We start from the raw sequence: 16,659 nt of genomic DNA, 5'->3' as shown, positions 1-16,659 counted from the left end.
CTGCCAGGATTTTTATTTCGTTGTAACCGCAATTTTGTTATAACCGTGTGCATCATAACGGGAGTGCACTGTACATACAATGTAATTTCTTTTGATACAGCTGTACATTTGTATGTAGAACTTGAACAGCTTGCAAACAAATGTTCAGACACATCACCTAACAGGGAGGTAAAGAAAGAAAAGAAGAAGTCATATCGACTGTTGACAACTGATAGTTCATGGGATAGTCAGCATTGGCGGTGCATCTGTAACAATCAGAAACCAAAGAGAAAGTAAATTCTTAACAGAATGAAATGGGAAGAATGCATTACTCACCTAGCATGACTGTCCTTGTGATCTTCTCACTGACCATCTGGCTTGAGCCAGTTCCTACGACTGCTGCCAGGGATACGAGGTAGGCGCGGTTGGGTTGCAGTCCGGAGAGCACCCTCTCCCTCACGTCGCGGCCGAGCTCTACGGATTCTGTCCTGCTGTAGGCCCAGCACAGCTGGAACCCTTCGAAGATGTCACTTGGCGCTGACCAGCTGACCGTCATGCTCGTGGTGTTGATGTTGAAGATGTCAACATCCGTGGGTGGGTTGGGGCCTGTGATGGAGTCGTTGGCGTTGTGTAGGCAAAAATTAGGAGGGACAAGTCAAGTTTTCTTACTGTATGCTGTTATATTTCTGGGTACAGATATTTTTATGAATGAAGAGGTCATATACATTTTTGCGAGATGTCGTTTACGCAAACTGACGCTGACGTAATGTAAATGCACTATCATCCAAGCGCATCAAGACATTTTTGTGTGTTGTTAAATTCCTGATCAAGCTGTGATTCGTGAAATTCACAAAAATTAAACCCTAGCTTATACCTAGTACATGTAAGAGTTAGCAGTGGAAGAAATTAATCATGATTCAAATCTGGATTAATGACGACACTAAGGTGAGGTGAGGACAGACCTACACCTGACTGACATCAAGTATAGGTCTTTCTAAGATACTACACAGTGGTTAACCTCTGGAGTTGTAGGAATAGATGTTTGCCATTGTGCAAATGTGTCTTGCCAAAATTGCAAGTACACATTTGTACATGTTCATGAATACTCAGAAAACATGTCTGGCTTCCAGCCGGCCTTTTCATTGTAGCTGACCATCACATTTTGCAATCCAAAGGAAGGGTATATTGCACACAAATCTTCTCACATCATGAACTAGTTCACTTCCTATGGAGTACCTACCAGGCAAAGACTGCTTTTTAATTCATCTTAAGTTAATGACATGTACAGGTCAGTGGAGATCAGAAAAAGAAACCAAGTTGAAATACTGCGTTGTTCTGAAGCACTTTAGCAGTAATTGCAACTTCGAAAAATTGCAGTCCAAATGGTGGTTGTGCTGGGCAAAGGTCAATCAACCATACAATAATTAACTGCAGTTACTGTCAGTTGCAATTATTGGAGAGTGATTTTTGAAAATGGGCCCCTAAGGCCGGGAACAGTACTCACTTGTGAAAGTGAGAGCCGACCGCCTGATCATGCTGTTGACAATCAGATCCACCCGATATTGGTTGCCAGGATTGAGACCAGAGAAGGTGTGCTCAAGCTGCGTGGCGTTGCTGAAGACGGTCGCCGTCCGGACGCTCGTGCTGCCACTGGTGCCCTCCCGTAGATCCAGGATGTAGGCACCGAAATCCTCGTCCGTCACCGCCCCCCATACAAAGCGAACTGAGGAAGTTGTGACTTCCACGAAGGAAATCTGTGAGCTTACCAATGGGTCTGCAATGTTTGCAAATAATGAGAATGACAAATCACGTTGGTAATGAAAATAAAGGTAACAACAGTAGAAATAAGCCAAGTATGCACCCACCACAGCAGCAGAGGGTACAAGTCGAGCTAGGCTACATCTCTTCTACAAAGTTTAGGACGTCTATTAACCATTTATATCGTGAACGTGTAACTACTGTAGTTTTGAGCAACACAAGATGGTCAAACACCCTAACCTGTTGAATACTCCTCACAAGTGCACTCTGGCAGAAATCCATAGGAAATGCATGTTACAGCAAAATCAGCTCATCCTCAATGGGTTGAGCTTGTGATTGGCCTAACATGGTTTCATTAAAAAAATGAATAAATCACCACATTTGGGAGAAACTTGATTTAAATTTTGCATTCAGACTAATGAAAAAACAGGGTTAATTGCCTTGAAAATAATGTGTTTATGAATGTACTTTATGTATGAGTACTTGGCGGGTGTGAAAGAAAAAAATGGGAGGGGGGATGTGTGTGAAAAGAAGGATTGTTACCAGTTGTCCCATCCACTGAAACTGATGAGCTCTCCGTCGTTCCGTCTGCTGCCATCGATGACACAGTGATGGTATAATCCGTGCCTGGCTCCAGGCCAGTGAAGACAAACTCAGGGCAGGCATCTGCTGGGCGGATGAAATCTCCCTCGCCCGGCAGAAACGTGCCGCTGCCCTGAGGCTGTGCTCGCCTCCTAATACTCAGTAAGAAGAATGCAAATCTGCAAAGGAGGACAAAGAGTGACAGAACTCCTTGTTAAGCCGCTGCCTGCAAGATGTGGTAATTCCCTTTACATTAGATGCATGCTGCACCCAGATCTGGTACTGAATGAATTAAGAAGGAATTCCGACAATTTTTTTTTTTCCTTCCAACTTTCAAATACTATGAGAGTAGCTGCTCCGTGTCACACTACGTACATCATAAAAAAGATATCTTGTCTCTCTTCTGTTCACCTTGAAACTGATCTTTATGGATCTTTCTCATTCTAAGCAATCTTCATCACAGTAAATCATGCCATAATTCTTTTCATTTGTAGCTCAAAGGGCACATTTTTTTTGCCAACCCCAAGTGTGTTAGCCTTCATTATCACACCAGTGAAAGAAACTGTTTTTGTTGTTGTCTCTTATCTTTTAATGTGCTGTTCCCTGCACAGTCAAGATTGGAATATGTAACTCTCAGGCTCTTTGAATACTACCCCTAAAGCTGCTACTTCTCCCCAAGATGGGTAGACAATAATGTGAATAACACTTCTTTCTTCACAGACAAGGGTGACTACATGTAGTGTGCTCTGATCTATTAGTCCCTGACCAGAATATACTCAGCACAGAGTATAGCACTGTAAGACGATCTCTATTTGTCTTTAGCCTCTGAAACAACATATCAGTTGATTCTCTCATCTCCCTCTCACAGATTGAATTTGCACTGCAGGTTCCACATATACAATGAAAGAAAAGAAAACTAGATTTTGTGCATGCTCATTGAGTTTAGTAACATGTAAAACAAACATATAGTGCGCTATGACTGTAGAGAGACAGGTAAAACATAATATGATACAATAGAAATATTCTAGCAGTTGTGGATAGAAGGAATTGGATTTGGGTAATACTGTGAAGTATTTTTATTTTTTTCCTGTCATATGCTGTCCAACTGGCTCTGCAAAATGTAGGTTTCAGCTTTTAATAGAAATAACAAAAAATAAAACTGTGTTGTTGTGGTGGTTTATATGCTTGCACAAGTATAAAGCTTTGAGCAATGGAGGGGGGGGGGGGAGGGGAGGGGCGGAGGGACAGAGGGAACAAAAGTTATAGCTCCTAAGTCTTTCAGCCTGAAATGCCAGTCGGAGATTGGAGACCTTCTGCCTTACCTTCCACTGGGTGGAATCACAACGATGATGACAATTGTGACAGGTGATTGCGCTTGAACGGTGACAGTCGGTGCCACGGGTGCTGTGAATCAGAAATGAATGACTTACATAATTTTATGTGAGGCACACAAAAACTCACAGTAGTTACGACAGTTCATTGCATCCATGTACATTAGAGTCATATCGCCATCGAATTCAATCCTACTGCTTTCAAACCAAGCTTTGAAGATATCCACATGTAAAGATCTTGAATGAGAGCACACACAGAATTCTGAATTCACAATTCTCTGCCAATTCCAAGTTGTTTGGATTACTATCTTTTGAGGGAGTTTTCACAACCTCTTCATTCAGACATACTCAAGTCATATGTTGCATATGAATTTGAAACATACTACAATTTGTACCTTGCATGACTGTAAGAAGGCATTATTTTGATAAGACCACGACTGACTAGAAATGTTCCCATGGCAACTGGACATGCCTTCACCATAACGCATGTTTCTTCCAATAGCTCAAGTTTACGTATTGACAATGTGAGATGACAGTTTCACATAATTCGCAATAAACTTAAATGGTATGTTTGCCACGAAGGTGTTGAACTGTACATTTGTGACCCTGCATCACAAAACCAACAAAAAGTCGCCATACATGGGATTTTAGTTAAGAGCAGATTCAGAAAGAGCAGACTCTTAAGTTCCAAAATATGGGGCAAAAAGGCAAAATTCTAGCATTTTCACTTGACCCTTGACCCCATGCCCAAAAATTGTCGCCAGAGAATCTTTATCTGGCAATAAAAAATACACCAAATTTCACAAAAATATCTAGAGGCATTGCAAAGACATGGAGGAAATAGTGAATATTTAAAAGAATGTTATCTTAACCTTTGACCTTTTGCATATGTGCCTAAAAGTTGATAGGCACAACTTTGTCCACTCATACATACATATGCCAAGATTCATTAGGATACCTAAAATGGTTCTTAAGTTACACTGTCCAAGCATTGATTATGGATTACAGCTGGATAGACAGACGGACAGATGGATAACTCAAAAAACATCATGCTTCCGGCAACACTTTGTGGCGGAGGCAAAATTAAACTGAAGAGATCAAGGCATCAGCACGCTTACGCAAAGTGTGAGTGATTCCCGTGATCTCTGTCCGGTTTTCCCCAGAGAGGCCAAAGAGGGTGAAGTGGTAGACGGTGCCCGGTGTGAGGCTGGTGAGGGAGAGCTCCCGGGGCACGTCTGGTGTGGTCTGCGCTGGGGATGGTGGCTGACCCTCTTCGGGGTCGTACTCCACCTCAAATTCGCTATAAGCCATGGTCGTCCACTGAAGGACCAGTGATCCCTCTCCCGAGTCAGTCAAGGTTATTTCTTCTGGGTCTGGTGTTTGGATGCAAGAGCAGAAGGGGAGGAAGAGGAGGGGGTCATGCAGATTAAATCTCTGAATGGACTGCCTCCAATACATGGTTAATAATACTTGCAGCATATTATGTTCATGTAGCATTTGGTGCCTGTTAGCAATTGTTTCTATCAAAAGTCCAAATAAGCAAGCTCTTCACATACAATGTACATTCTTCTTGTAGCAAACATCATAATGCAAGCTCGATATAGAATGTCACTGTCATTCATTTGCTAGCTAGTGCTCTCCTACAGCAGAATAAAGGTGTACCTTATTTGGTAAAAGCTACAAGATGATCTTTCCATTGAATAATTAAGTTTCTTTCTCCTCAACATTTGTGTTGATGTGGGCTTGTACTTGACATTTGTATGGTAAAACTGTATATGTATGAAGACAACAGTGAAAAGAAAAAAAATCTAATATATATATATATATATATATATATATATATTACTTCATGATTTCTCTTCTTTTTTAAATGTTTTTTTATATTTTTTTATATGTTGTAACTACCAAACCTGTATATATATATATATATATATATATATATATATATATATATATATACATACATATATGTATATGTAATATGTAATACAATATAAACATATATATATATGGAGAGCAAAAAAGCATGTACTTGACATTTGTATGGTAAAACTGTACATGTATGAAGACAACAGTGAAAAGAAAAAAAAATCTAATATATATATATATATATATATATATTACTTCATGATTTCTCTTCTTTTTTTATGTTTTTTTATATTTTTTTATATGTTGGAACTACCAAACCTGTATATACATATATATATATATATATATATACATACATATATGAATATGTAATATGTAATACAATATATACATATATATATATGTATATATATATATATATATATATATATATATGTATATATGTATATATATATATGTATATATATATATATGTATATATACATATATATATATATATATATATATATATATATATATATATATATATATATATATATATATATATATATATATATATATATATATATATATATATATATATATATATATGTATATATATATATCGTCAAATGTTCAGGAGAGTAAAAAAGCATGGCAGCCAAAGCACTGTGGTGAATGGGATAGCCTTTCCTTTGACATGCTGTGGTGGCTTCATTTTTGTAGTAAGACAGTTGGGATTTGGACAGGACATCCCTTAACCCATTATATGACCATTAATCTGAAAAAGTCATTTTCGCCAAAAATGCAGATACAAGGTCTTGTCACCCCAGCGACGATATATATATATATATATACATGTATATACATACATGCATTTACAACTTGTAACTAAAATGATATAAATGGATAAATGAATGTCTCTTGGCAATTGGTAGAAAAGACAATCTATGGACCATCCCCCTATAGCTAGCTCTTCAGATCTTCTTGGTTTGAAAACAGGATGTACGTACCAGTGGAGCAAATTTCAGTGGACGGTTCGCTGCGTAGATCTCTCCGTGTGCTCCGCACCTGGATGGTGTAGTCCGTGTCGGCATCGAGGAAGTCTGCAGTCATCCTTGTCTCCTCCTGCGCATCCCTGTTTTCGAGAACGCTGGGTTCCGTCTCGCCACTGGCCATGATGCTGATCTCGTAGCCGTCAAAGTTGCCCTCCTGCGTCTCGTTCCAGTAGAACCTGATCAGGGACTGAGTGCTGTATGTGCACCACACTTCGCCAGGAACGGCCGGAACTGTCAGTTTGGAGTTCATTCAGGGAAGCACAAATATATGTCATCAATGTGAGATCTCATCGAGAGGAAAAGAGTGTGGAAAAAAATTGCAACTATCACTACGTTGTAACATGCATAAGATTGAAAATTGGGTCTGAACTCCACCATCTGGAAGCTGTGACAAGGACCGATTTTTACTTATCATTCCTAAAATCAAAAAGGTTTGCAGTCATCTCTTTGACAAGGCCAAGGAACGTCCATGGCATGAAGCTGTGAAGTCATTTGATTGACAAAGATTAATTTGTTCAGACAATTTCTGTTGCTTCTCACTTTGTGATATTTTAATGATGCAGAATAAAGAATGAAAACGTCACTGACAACTTATCTTCAAAGTACAAAGGAAATATATGAAATAATACATAAATGCTTTGGAGACGTGAAGATAATATAAAAGAAAGAAGGCTTAGGTACACAAAGACTTTCTTCCCATCCCAACCCTCCCAACCACAACAACATTGCTGAACAGAGAATCCTACAATCTATTCTTACTTGTGGTGGCATTTATAGAATCGACGACTTCGTCAATGACACCCGGCAGGACGATGGTCAGATCGATGCGGTAATCGGTGCCCGGAGTGAGACCACTGAAGCTTGCCTCCAACGTGTCCAGCCCAACACTCACAGAAGGCACCGCTGGTGTACTGCCATCGAATATTCTCAGGATGAATCCCGAAACATCGGAGTTAGTTGTGTTACCCCAGGTGACGTTGAGGCTTGTCGGGGACTGACCAATCACAGCCAACTCCTCAGACTCCTGGGCCCCTGATTTAAATATGAATGACAAAATAACATTCAAACAAACATGATATAACGCAAGCAATGATTGAAGACACAAATTGATTTTTTGAAAATGTCTTACTAATACATCATTCATAAAATCTTAAAGTCAAAGAAGGATTCCTAGGATAGATACACGTGAAAAGATTTCATTGAATAACCTTGTGCACATATGAGGTGAGATGGAAGAAGAGAATTAGAAATCGACATCTTCTGCTATGAATATATAAGCATTGAAAAATTTACAGCCACAGAAATATTTGGTGAATTAATGGAACAATTCCTCAAGTTAAAAGCTTATTTTGAGATATCAAATGATTTTGAAAGCCTGTTTCGAGAGAATGAAGCATACCATGAATACACATGTACAGAAGGAGGGAGAGAAAGAAAGAAAGAGAGAGGGAGAGAGAAAGAAACAGAGAGAGAGACAGGGAAATGCTCTGTATCAAAGTCCCTACAAAATAGCACAGAGACTCCAACCCCAAGCACCTTCTGATCTGGAGATTCTCCCGCCCGAAACCCCTAGCAAACCGGAGACTCCAAGTTGATGTGTGCGAAGCACGAGTTCCTAGGGTTCTAGATGCTCTCTGGTGCTATCTAAGGCTTATTTTTTCAACATATGATAGCAATAAGTAACAAATCCTTTCCACAGGGAGACACAGAGCCAGGGCAGGAGAAATCAAATCTCCAGCGGGAGAACGGGAGATTTTGCAAAACTGGGTTTTCGGCGGGAGATCTCCCGTCAAAAACGAGAGAGTTGGAGTCTCTGATAGCATCCCTTTCACGGCTTGTCTTTGCAATGTCACCTGCAGTGTACACTCAATATCTTCAAATTTGTTTCTGTTTTTTGTTTTTTTGTTTTTTTTTCCATACCCAATGACCAAGTACAGGATGATTCAAGACATGATAAACAAAACGTTTGTGCTCTACGTACTTGTTCTGGCGGATAGCGTAATGGCTTCGCTCTCTTGATCACCAGCTATAGCACGGACCGTGATCACATACGCTGTGTTCTGAGCCAAATCGTCAATTGTGACCATGTTTCCGACAGGGTTTGGTGATATCTGGGAGGGGGTGTCACCGCCAGCCGCGTAGGTCACCATAAACTCTTCCCACGCTCCCTCCTGGGGATCTGACCAGGAGACAGTAATGGACCCGACAGTCGCCTCTTCAAAGGTGATGTTCTGAGGGGGGAAAGGTACTGAGAACGAAAAAGGGAGGCAGAACAAAAAGATATGAGATTCCTGTCATCATTACACTGCAAGCGGCTCCTCGTTCCTCTCTGAAAACTTCATTTCTTGTATGTGAGCCATGTTTGCACGCACCAACTCTGCCAACGGCATGCCCGCTACTTTACACATTTTTATATGCTCATACACACAACTGTGCACATACGGATTGATGACCACAACATGTCACAGTGCATTGAAAGCATCACGATAGCCACACCTTTAATTGTTGTCACATTTACATTACAGCAAAGCTTGCAGTTTTCTCTACAACTTTCCTGTACCGCATTTCTACCATACGACCTCCTATAGAACATCAGATGGCTTTGACAAACAGAACGTTTTTTAAATCACGCTCGTGCATTGCGTTCTCAGAATAATGTGGCACACAGGGAGTTTACACCATGGCACACCACAGGGAGTTTACACCATTGGCACACAGAGTTAAGAAAGAATTTCTGTTCACTGATCACAACTCGTAACAGAAACTCCTGTGGGAGCACAAAGCATGAGAGAAATTTGTCACTGTTGGAATGATGTTCACAATTGTGAAGAAAAGCTGTAACTTCAAATACAGTGTATGATAATCAACTCTGTCACAGACACATATTTTGTATTGTAACTCAAAGTCCATAAATCCAGTACATGGTAATGTATTGCACCGATTTCCACCACGGACACTGCACTTCCAAACAACAGTCTTTGTTCAAACCTCACTTCCTCAATGCAATGCAGTGAAAATGAGAGTTATCGACTGTTTGTAATCATTAAAAATGAGAGCAAATTTTCAGCATTTTCTTGCATGACTGTCATAGCTCAATTCATGGCTATTCTTTCTGCAGCCACTTTCACACTGCTGACACAACATATCCCACAAGCCACATGGAAAATAACCATAATTTTCTCATGAGCCACATCTTCTTTGCCACTCCTCCTGCAAATATACAGTAGGCAAATGGATAGGGTGTTCATGAAACTTACTTGTGTAAGGCTGAATTGAGGGAAGGTCACACACAAAGTCCCAGCGGACGGTAATCGTGTACTGCGTTCCCGGTTCCAGGTCTGCGATGGACAGCTGTCGGACTCCAGTGACATTCCTGGTCACGTTGTTGGACGGCCCCATGATGTCCACAAAGAATGTGTCTGTCCCCACCACTGGGGACCAGGAAATATTCACCATGGAAGTGCTGACATCAAGGACATCAATATTCCCGCCTCGGGTCTCTGCATTCGACCAAAATGAAGAGAAATATGATTATTGGTGAGAATTCATTCAGTGCATATGAATAGACTACATGTAGGGACAATGTCTCCAAAGATTAAGACCTTTTCCTGGCTCCCTATAAAAAGCATACTATATCCTGGTGTCAAGTTAACTTGAAGCAATGTAGTTATCATTTTGAACATGGTTTGTGAGAAGAATGCCTTCTATCTATAACACATCTAATCATTACAGATACAATGAAGAGATTGTAGGCATATGAGATATTGTCCCCCAATTTGTGACACTATGCACACCTTGATGGATTTTTATTTAATGGCTGAATGAAAGATCACAAAGCAGTGTGTACTTTTAAGAAGAGGAAAAGTTGCCAGTCATACATTGTAAATTAAACGGTTTAAAAATGATAGTTAAGGAAATGCCCATTTCGATGACACAACATCATATTTATTAATAATTGAGGTACTGGCAGAGGGTTTGGCGAGATAGAGGAAAATGTCTTCATGTCAACAGCTAAGCAAGCTAGAAATGAAAAGTCGACCGTACATGATGACATTTGCTATAGACATGTGACACCTTAACACACATACTTACAAAATGCATGCACCTCCGTACACGATATGTATGACCAACTCTTAGAACAGTCATATTTGGAAATACAGAGTAACATGTAAGTTTACATTCTGCACCATCACATAAGCTTGGTCATACTTCATCACTGCCTCGAAAAGACCCAAAACAGAAAGAGAATGTTGTAGATAAACCTGAACATTTGAGCTTCACTGGTCTACAACCTCATCAGCATGTTACCATGGACATCACTATAAGAACAGATCCTCTGAGAGCATCTTTGACCCCAATGAGGTCACATATGGACATAGAGGAATGCAAAGTTATTTGTCCTAGGAATTTGGCAGGGAAAGTTGGTGAGACACGAACTTGGGTGTCTCCACATCATATGACATATGGAGACAGCCAATTAAGTTCATCTCTAACCAACATTTAAAAAGAGAAAATACAGACAGTCTTGCACATTAACTTCCACAAGTGACCTTCAACCTTTGACCTCAGCACATAACCCTGGACAATATACAGCTGTACCTTTTTATGAACTAACACCTGAGGGCATCTGTGACTCAAGTTTGAGGGTGACTGGAGAGACAGCAGCAAAGCTGATTGAAGCAAGAGAATCTCGCAGGTCATGTTGAACATATATGTTGCAGAAAAGGGAATTTTGGATCCCTTAGTCCCACCTCTATGTTTACAGAGTGAGGCAGTTTATGCTCCTAGATATCTTTCGCCTCACTTCCAATTGCATCCTGCTGCAATACTCTGAGGAGAATTGACCAGCATTTTATCATTTTCATCACAAGGTCAAGATGATTTGTATCTGATGCAAAGAAACAAACAAGTTTGCAATACACGATCTCTATGAATCAAACAGGAGAAAGTCCACAATTTTGCTATTACTGAGGCACCACATCGTGGAATATGACAACCAAAAAACCAGAATAGTCAATTCTTTACACTGCCTGGCACTTTTGCTCTTTCACACAGATGGACATGTGAGTATTCCATCTGCAGGATTGATCTATTCAGAAACCACAATCTCATCTACAGGTTGGTGTGTACAATTACAGCTCAGGTTTGAAAACACAGTAATGAACATGATGGTGACCCCACATTGGCCATGGCACTCAAACAATTACACATACATGTACACACAGATGGTAATATCAATCAACAGGTAGACACACTAACACTCAAACTCTCAAACTCACAAACATCCACAGGCAAAAAAACCACACTTGACAGACCTGAGACTGCGTAGACCATCACCGGCTCACTCCTTGCGTCTCCACTGACCACCTCGGCCGTCACATTGTAGCTCGTCATCGGCTGCAGCTGCCGGAGTTCGACCACCTGCTGTTGGCGGCACGCTCCTCCCATCCCGCTGATGTTCGTGACCGAGACGTCTGCAGTGGGCTCCACGCTGATGGAAACATTGTCAAAGTCCCCATCCGGTAGGCACCACGTGATCATCAGAGTGCAGGAGGTGACGTTGCTGAGGCTCGCATTGAACACAGGCAGTGGGACTGCCAAAATACACATACACACACACAGACAAAAAAAAAAAGGAAGAAAATGTCATTAATTAGGCCTAAGTGAGAGAAATAAACAGCTCCTCTGCAAATTCTCACATATAACAGTTGAAGGCACAGAAAAGTTCTTGCATGAATAATCAATTTCCCTCCACTGCAATCATCCACTGAGGCCCATGAGTCCCTATGCACCCAAATGTCCACACTCAATTAGTTACAGAGAGACTCAGATAACCACATCTGACAAGTCAAAATAAATTACTTTAAATCACATCACTACCATCATAATCATGACATTTCTGATACACGGACAGTCAACAAAGACATAGCCCTACACACCTGTTGTTCTGGCGGCTGTAGGGACACGGAAAGCCAATGGCCACTCGAGGGTGAAGACGTACGTTCGACCTGGGGTCAGGCCGGTAAAGTTGGTTGCATACGTGCGAGAGAGGCCGTTGCTCGACGCGACTGGCTGGTTGATTATCTGCGAGGCGGGTTCGTCCCCGTCGGCAGGTTCGTAGGAGAGGACGTACTCTGAGATGCCCGGTATCATGTCCCAAGAGACGGGGATGCGGTAAGGAGTGATCGCACCAAACTCCAGCGGAGATGTCTGAGCTGCATTGAGCATTTACAATGTTTCAAACAATTAATTACAATGACAAAAACGGACAGGCGGTTTCAGGCATTTTAGGAAGTAATATGACGGACAGTTTTGCATATCTAATGGGTTTATAACCATAAGATGCATGTTGTTCTGCTTTACTGGATTCCTCAATAACAACAAAGACTATAGATTTCTTCCAGGGTAAAATCTCCTTTGAAAGGTGATATCAGCTTTGATAAGTTGTAGAAAAACCCTTGGGAGCCAGATCGAGAGCCAGACTGAGCACAGACTGAGCAAATGATGCACCACATGGTACCCAGAGGTACAGCGTTGTATGGGGTCATCTCATGATTATACGCAAACCGTCATCACGACAGTCAAAATTTGGCAGTCGGTGACAATGACCCCTAATGCCAATTCAGCCCTGTTAAGATTTTCTTTTACCATAATCATAATAATACTGATAATAAACATTTGACAATATTTTGTTTGTTTTCAAAATATGCTATTACAGTCTTTAGTAACAGTGTTTCAGATGAAGATCATCTTAATCCATGAACTTGCCGAGTGTGGCGTAGTTGTCTACATGTGACGATGAGATCACTGGTTTACTGTGTGTCATGAGCTCCGATATTATGATGCTGCTGCACTGTTGAGCTCCTTTGTAGCTACAAAATTTTCCTTTACAGAATACAAAGAATTACTTTAACCTATTTTTGTTTTCTTGTGTGTGTGTTTGCCAAGGGTACAGAGCTTTGACTGTGATGGTGAATCTTACTCACTCAGTGTTATGAAGTCTGTCATCTTCTCGCTGAGTAGGACATCACCATCCTCCTCCTCGACATACGTTGCCACGGAGATGACAAACTCTTCATCTGGGTAGGGGACCTCCCACAGGTAGTTCCTCTCACTGGGCTCCAGGTTTTCCTCCCGTGTCTCATTGAGAGAATACCAGCAGACCCGGAAGCCGTCGAAAGTGGTGGAAGGTGCGGTCCATGTGACGTTAACCATGTTGCCCTGTGGGTCCAGGAGGAGGTTGCTGACTGGGTTGGGCCCTGGGGAGCGGGGCCGGGGCAAGGGGGCAGGGTAAAGACACACAGTTTGTGAGACAAATGTTCTGGAAAAGGTTTTACACCTGCCTACACCCACTGACTCAGTCAACGGCGTGCCAAGTTTGCATATTCTGCTCAAACGCACAAAACCCGCCCAAACCGACTGATAAATCTGCAAATGCCACGGTGCAATGAAAGCATTTCGCCCGATTCCATTCCCGTACGTCACATCTAGCTTGCATTTAATGATCGACTATCAAGTGATTGACTATCAAATGGTATTCCCTTCTGGATTTACAAGTAAATTCTAAGTTTCTGTCACAATTTTGTGTGAAGAGTCATGCCTCTACAATTATGCAACTTCGGGCCATTGGAAAGAAAATACAATCATAGATTCGTCATACAATTCACGTGAAAGCAAAGCTTGGCATTTTCTCTACAACTTTGCTCAATACACGTCCAGGGTATTTAAAAACAGAAATCTATTAAAGTTACATAGACCTTACAAACAGCCTGTTTCTCAAAGGCACGACTATGTGTTGCAGTCTCAGAATGATGTGCAATACAGAGGTTTTACACCATGGCGTATTAAGAGTTACATGATGCAACTACTCTCTCCATTTCTCATCAGAGGACCACACAACAATCCATTAAAAAACATTGTGACCTATTAAGATATTGACACCATTTACAGTTACAATATTGCATAATCTACATATCTTGTATCCTGCTTTTAGCATAGGAATGTTAGTAACGGTACTTCGCATCTATTTTGAAGTTCTTGCCAAGGCCAAATTGATAAACTACTCTGCACTACACACTTTCATAATGGGGCAGGAGGAATGCTACGGTTCTTTGTACAAAGCAAAGATTGTCAATTGTTTCTGATGTTGAAAATATCCAGAATTTCATCTGAGTAATTATTGAAATCTCGCTAGGCACCTGAAGGGGAGGAAAAATAACCCAACCTCCTCTCCTCCCCCCTCCTTCCCCCAAAATATGTCATACAAATCTTCTCTCTACATCAATAAAAACAAACAGGCACTCACTTGTATACTGCTCAGCCATATAATCTGCTCCCATAACCTCCTGCAGGTTCTCATCAAGGCCAACCAGATTGATGAAATAGTTGGCCCCAGACTCCAGGCCACTCAGTGTCAGCCGATGGTTCAGGTTCCTGCTGAGGGGGACTTCCGCCACCATCACGGATTCATCTTCCTGGTAATAGTAGACGAGGTACTGGTCCACATCTGTGGTGCCGTTCCAGATGATCTCGATTGAGTTGGTCCCCACCGTGTTGATTGAGATCTCATTTGTGGGCAGGTCCCCTGTCATAAAGCTCCTCTCTGTGGAGAATCACATGCATATAATATAACATTCGTTGCTATCATTTCTTTGTGAAAAAACATAACAGTGAAACAGAATGCACATTATCTAAGAAATTCACGCAATATCCTCAAACCGAAAAACCTAGAACAAATTTTTTGAAACACGGATGTATTTATACTTGCATAAGTATTTACACTGATTTCCCCAAAAATATTAGAATATCAGACGGTCTGACTTCTTTTTGAAATGCTCTTGATTCAGTTGTAAATTTTCATACATGTACTCATAGCTCACATTGAAATGTGTTTTTAACCTGAATGAAGATAAACACCTCAGATGATTGTTGTTATTTTGTTACTGAGTACTGTAAAAGTGTATATTTTCGCGCGACTAATTTTCCATGCTTGGCCGGGTAAGAAGAGTTTCGCGTGTTTTTAATTCCGCGTAATCAAGACATCACGCACAGGAACATATGGCAAGCAAAAATATTCACATGCTTTTATTTTTGCGCTAGTTTCTGCACGAAAATTTCAACACCGCGAAAATTTCCACTTTTAAAGTATATTGATATTGATTTTAGAGTATGTTTAGTCTTTGTTTTGTTTGTTTGTTTGTTTTATTCTTTTTTGATATTCGTATTCCCTCTATGTTTTATTTGATTTTGTTTTGTTCTGCTTATGTCAAATATTTTGCTCATGGCCTCTCTGAAAAACGGCCTCTTGTAGTTGTAAAAGTGGATATTTTTGTGCAACTAATTTTTTGCCCTTGGAAAGAAAAGTTTCGCATGTTTTTAATTCTGCTGAATCAAGACTTCAACTACTGGAACATCTGGCAAGCAAAAGTATTCACATGCTTTTATTTTCACGCCAGCTTTTGGTTGTTCAAAATGCATGAAAATTTCAGCACCATGAAAATTTCCACTTTTACAACTACACTTTTACAGTACACCTTTTAGCAAACATTTGCCCAAGAGGAGAGACTCATCTTCAGTACTTTCATTACATGACGCCACATGGGGCTCATGTATGACCAATACCAGACCTTTCAAATGCCCTAGCTGAAATAATCTGAATATTAACTGTGCCTCTTATGATTTTTAACACACGGAATCTCTCTCTCTCTCTGAGCGCATACACGAATGCCACATTGCTAGAGAAATCCTCAGAGAATTGCAGAGTAGAAAAACTCTACAGGAAGTAGAGTACTTGCCATTTAATACTGGAGACCAAACAAGTGATTTAAACTGACTTGCCATTTAATACTGGAGACCAAAAAATAGACAAATTTCTAGACTTTCCCTTGACATGGATGGGTTCTGGAAGACTAGTGCACTAACAGTCACTTTGCCAGCTACTCACCAATATTGCCACTATCCAGACTGAATGTGCTCTCCCCGGTTCTTGTGACGATCGAGGCGGTGTACAGCGTGTTGGGAAACAGGTCAAAAAGATGTATCTCCGGGCAGGCCTCGCGGGGCAACGTGAAGACCGGCTGTCGGGCATCGCAGCTGTCAGTCGA

The 16,659-nt window shown here is 40.9% G+C and overlaps 1 protein-coding gene across 1 annotated transcript in view; it reads right to left on the bottom strand.

Annotated features, from left to right (window-relative positions):
- Positions 1–16,633, bottom strand: part of LOC140228461 (receptor-type tyrosine-protein phosphatase beta-like) — a 53,028-nt gene extending 36,395 nt beyond the window's left edge. Inside the window, exons 1-14 of the mRNA XM_072308676.1 lie at positions 16,500–16,633; positions 14,862–15,158; positions 13,543–13,815; positions 12,496–12,771; positions 11,872–12,150; positions 9,814–10,056; positions 8,538–8,804; positions 7,316–7,588; positions 6,512–6,787; positions 4,769–5,023; positions 3,642–3,723; positions 2,281–2,498; positions 1,484–1,753; positions 316–585 (exon numbers count right to left, since the gene is read on the bottom strand). Coding sequence (XP_072164777.1) covers positions 316–585; positions 1,484–1,753; positions 2,281–2,498; positions 3,642–3,723; positions 4,769–5,023; positions 6,512–6,787; positions 7,316–7,588; positions 8,538–8,804; positions 9,814–10,056; positions 11,872–12,150; positions 12,496–12,771; positions 13,543–13,815; positions 14,862–15,147 — 3,268 coding nt within the window. The 5' untranslated portion in view covers positions 15,148–15,158; positions 16,500–16,633. The remainder of the gene's footprint in view (positions 1–315; positions 586–1,483; positions 1,754–2,280; positions 2,499–3,641; positions 3,724–4,768; positions 5,024–6,511; positions 6,788–7,315; positions 7,589–8,537; positions 8,805–9,813; positions 10,057–11,871; positions 12,151–12,495; positions 12,772–13,542; positions 13,816–14,861; positions 15,159–16,499) is intronic.
- Positions 16,634–16,659: the final 26 nt, after the last annotated feature.

Source organism: Diadema setosum, chromosome 5, assembly GCF_964275005.1.
Source record: "Diadema setosum chromosome 5, eeDiaSeto1, whole genome shotgun sequence".
In the NCBI taxonomy this organism is placed as follows: domain Eukaryota; kingdom Metazoa; phylum Echinodermata; class Echinoidea; order Diadematoida; family Diadematidae; genus Diadema; species Diadema setosum.
This window is presented reverse-complemented; position numbering and strand designations above follow the sequence as displayed.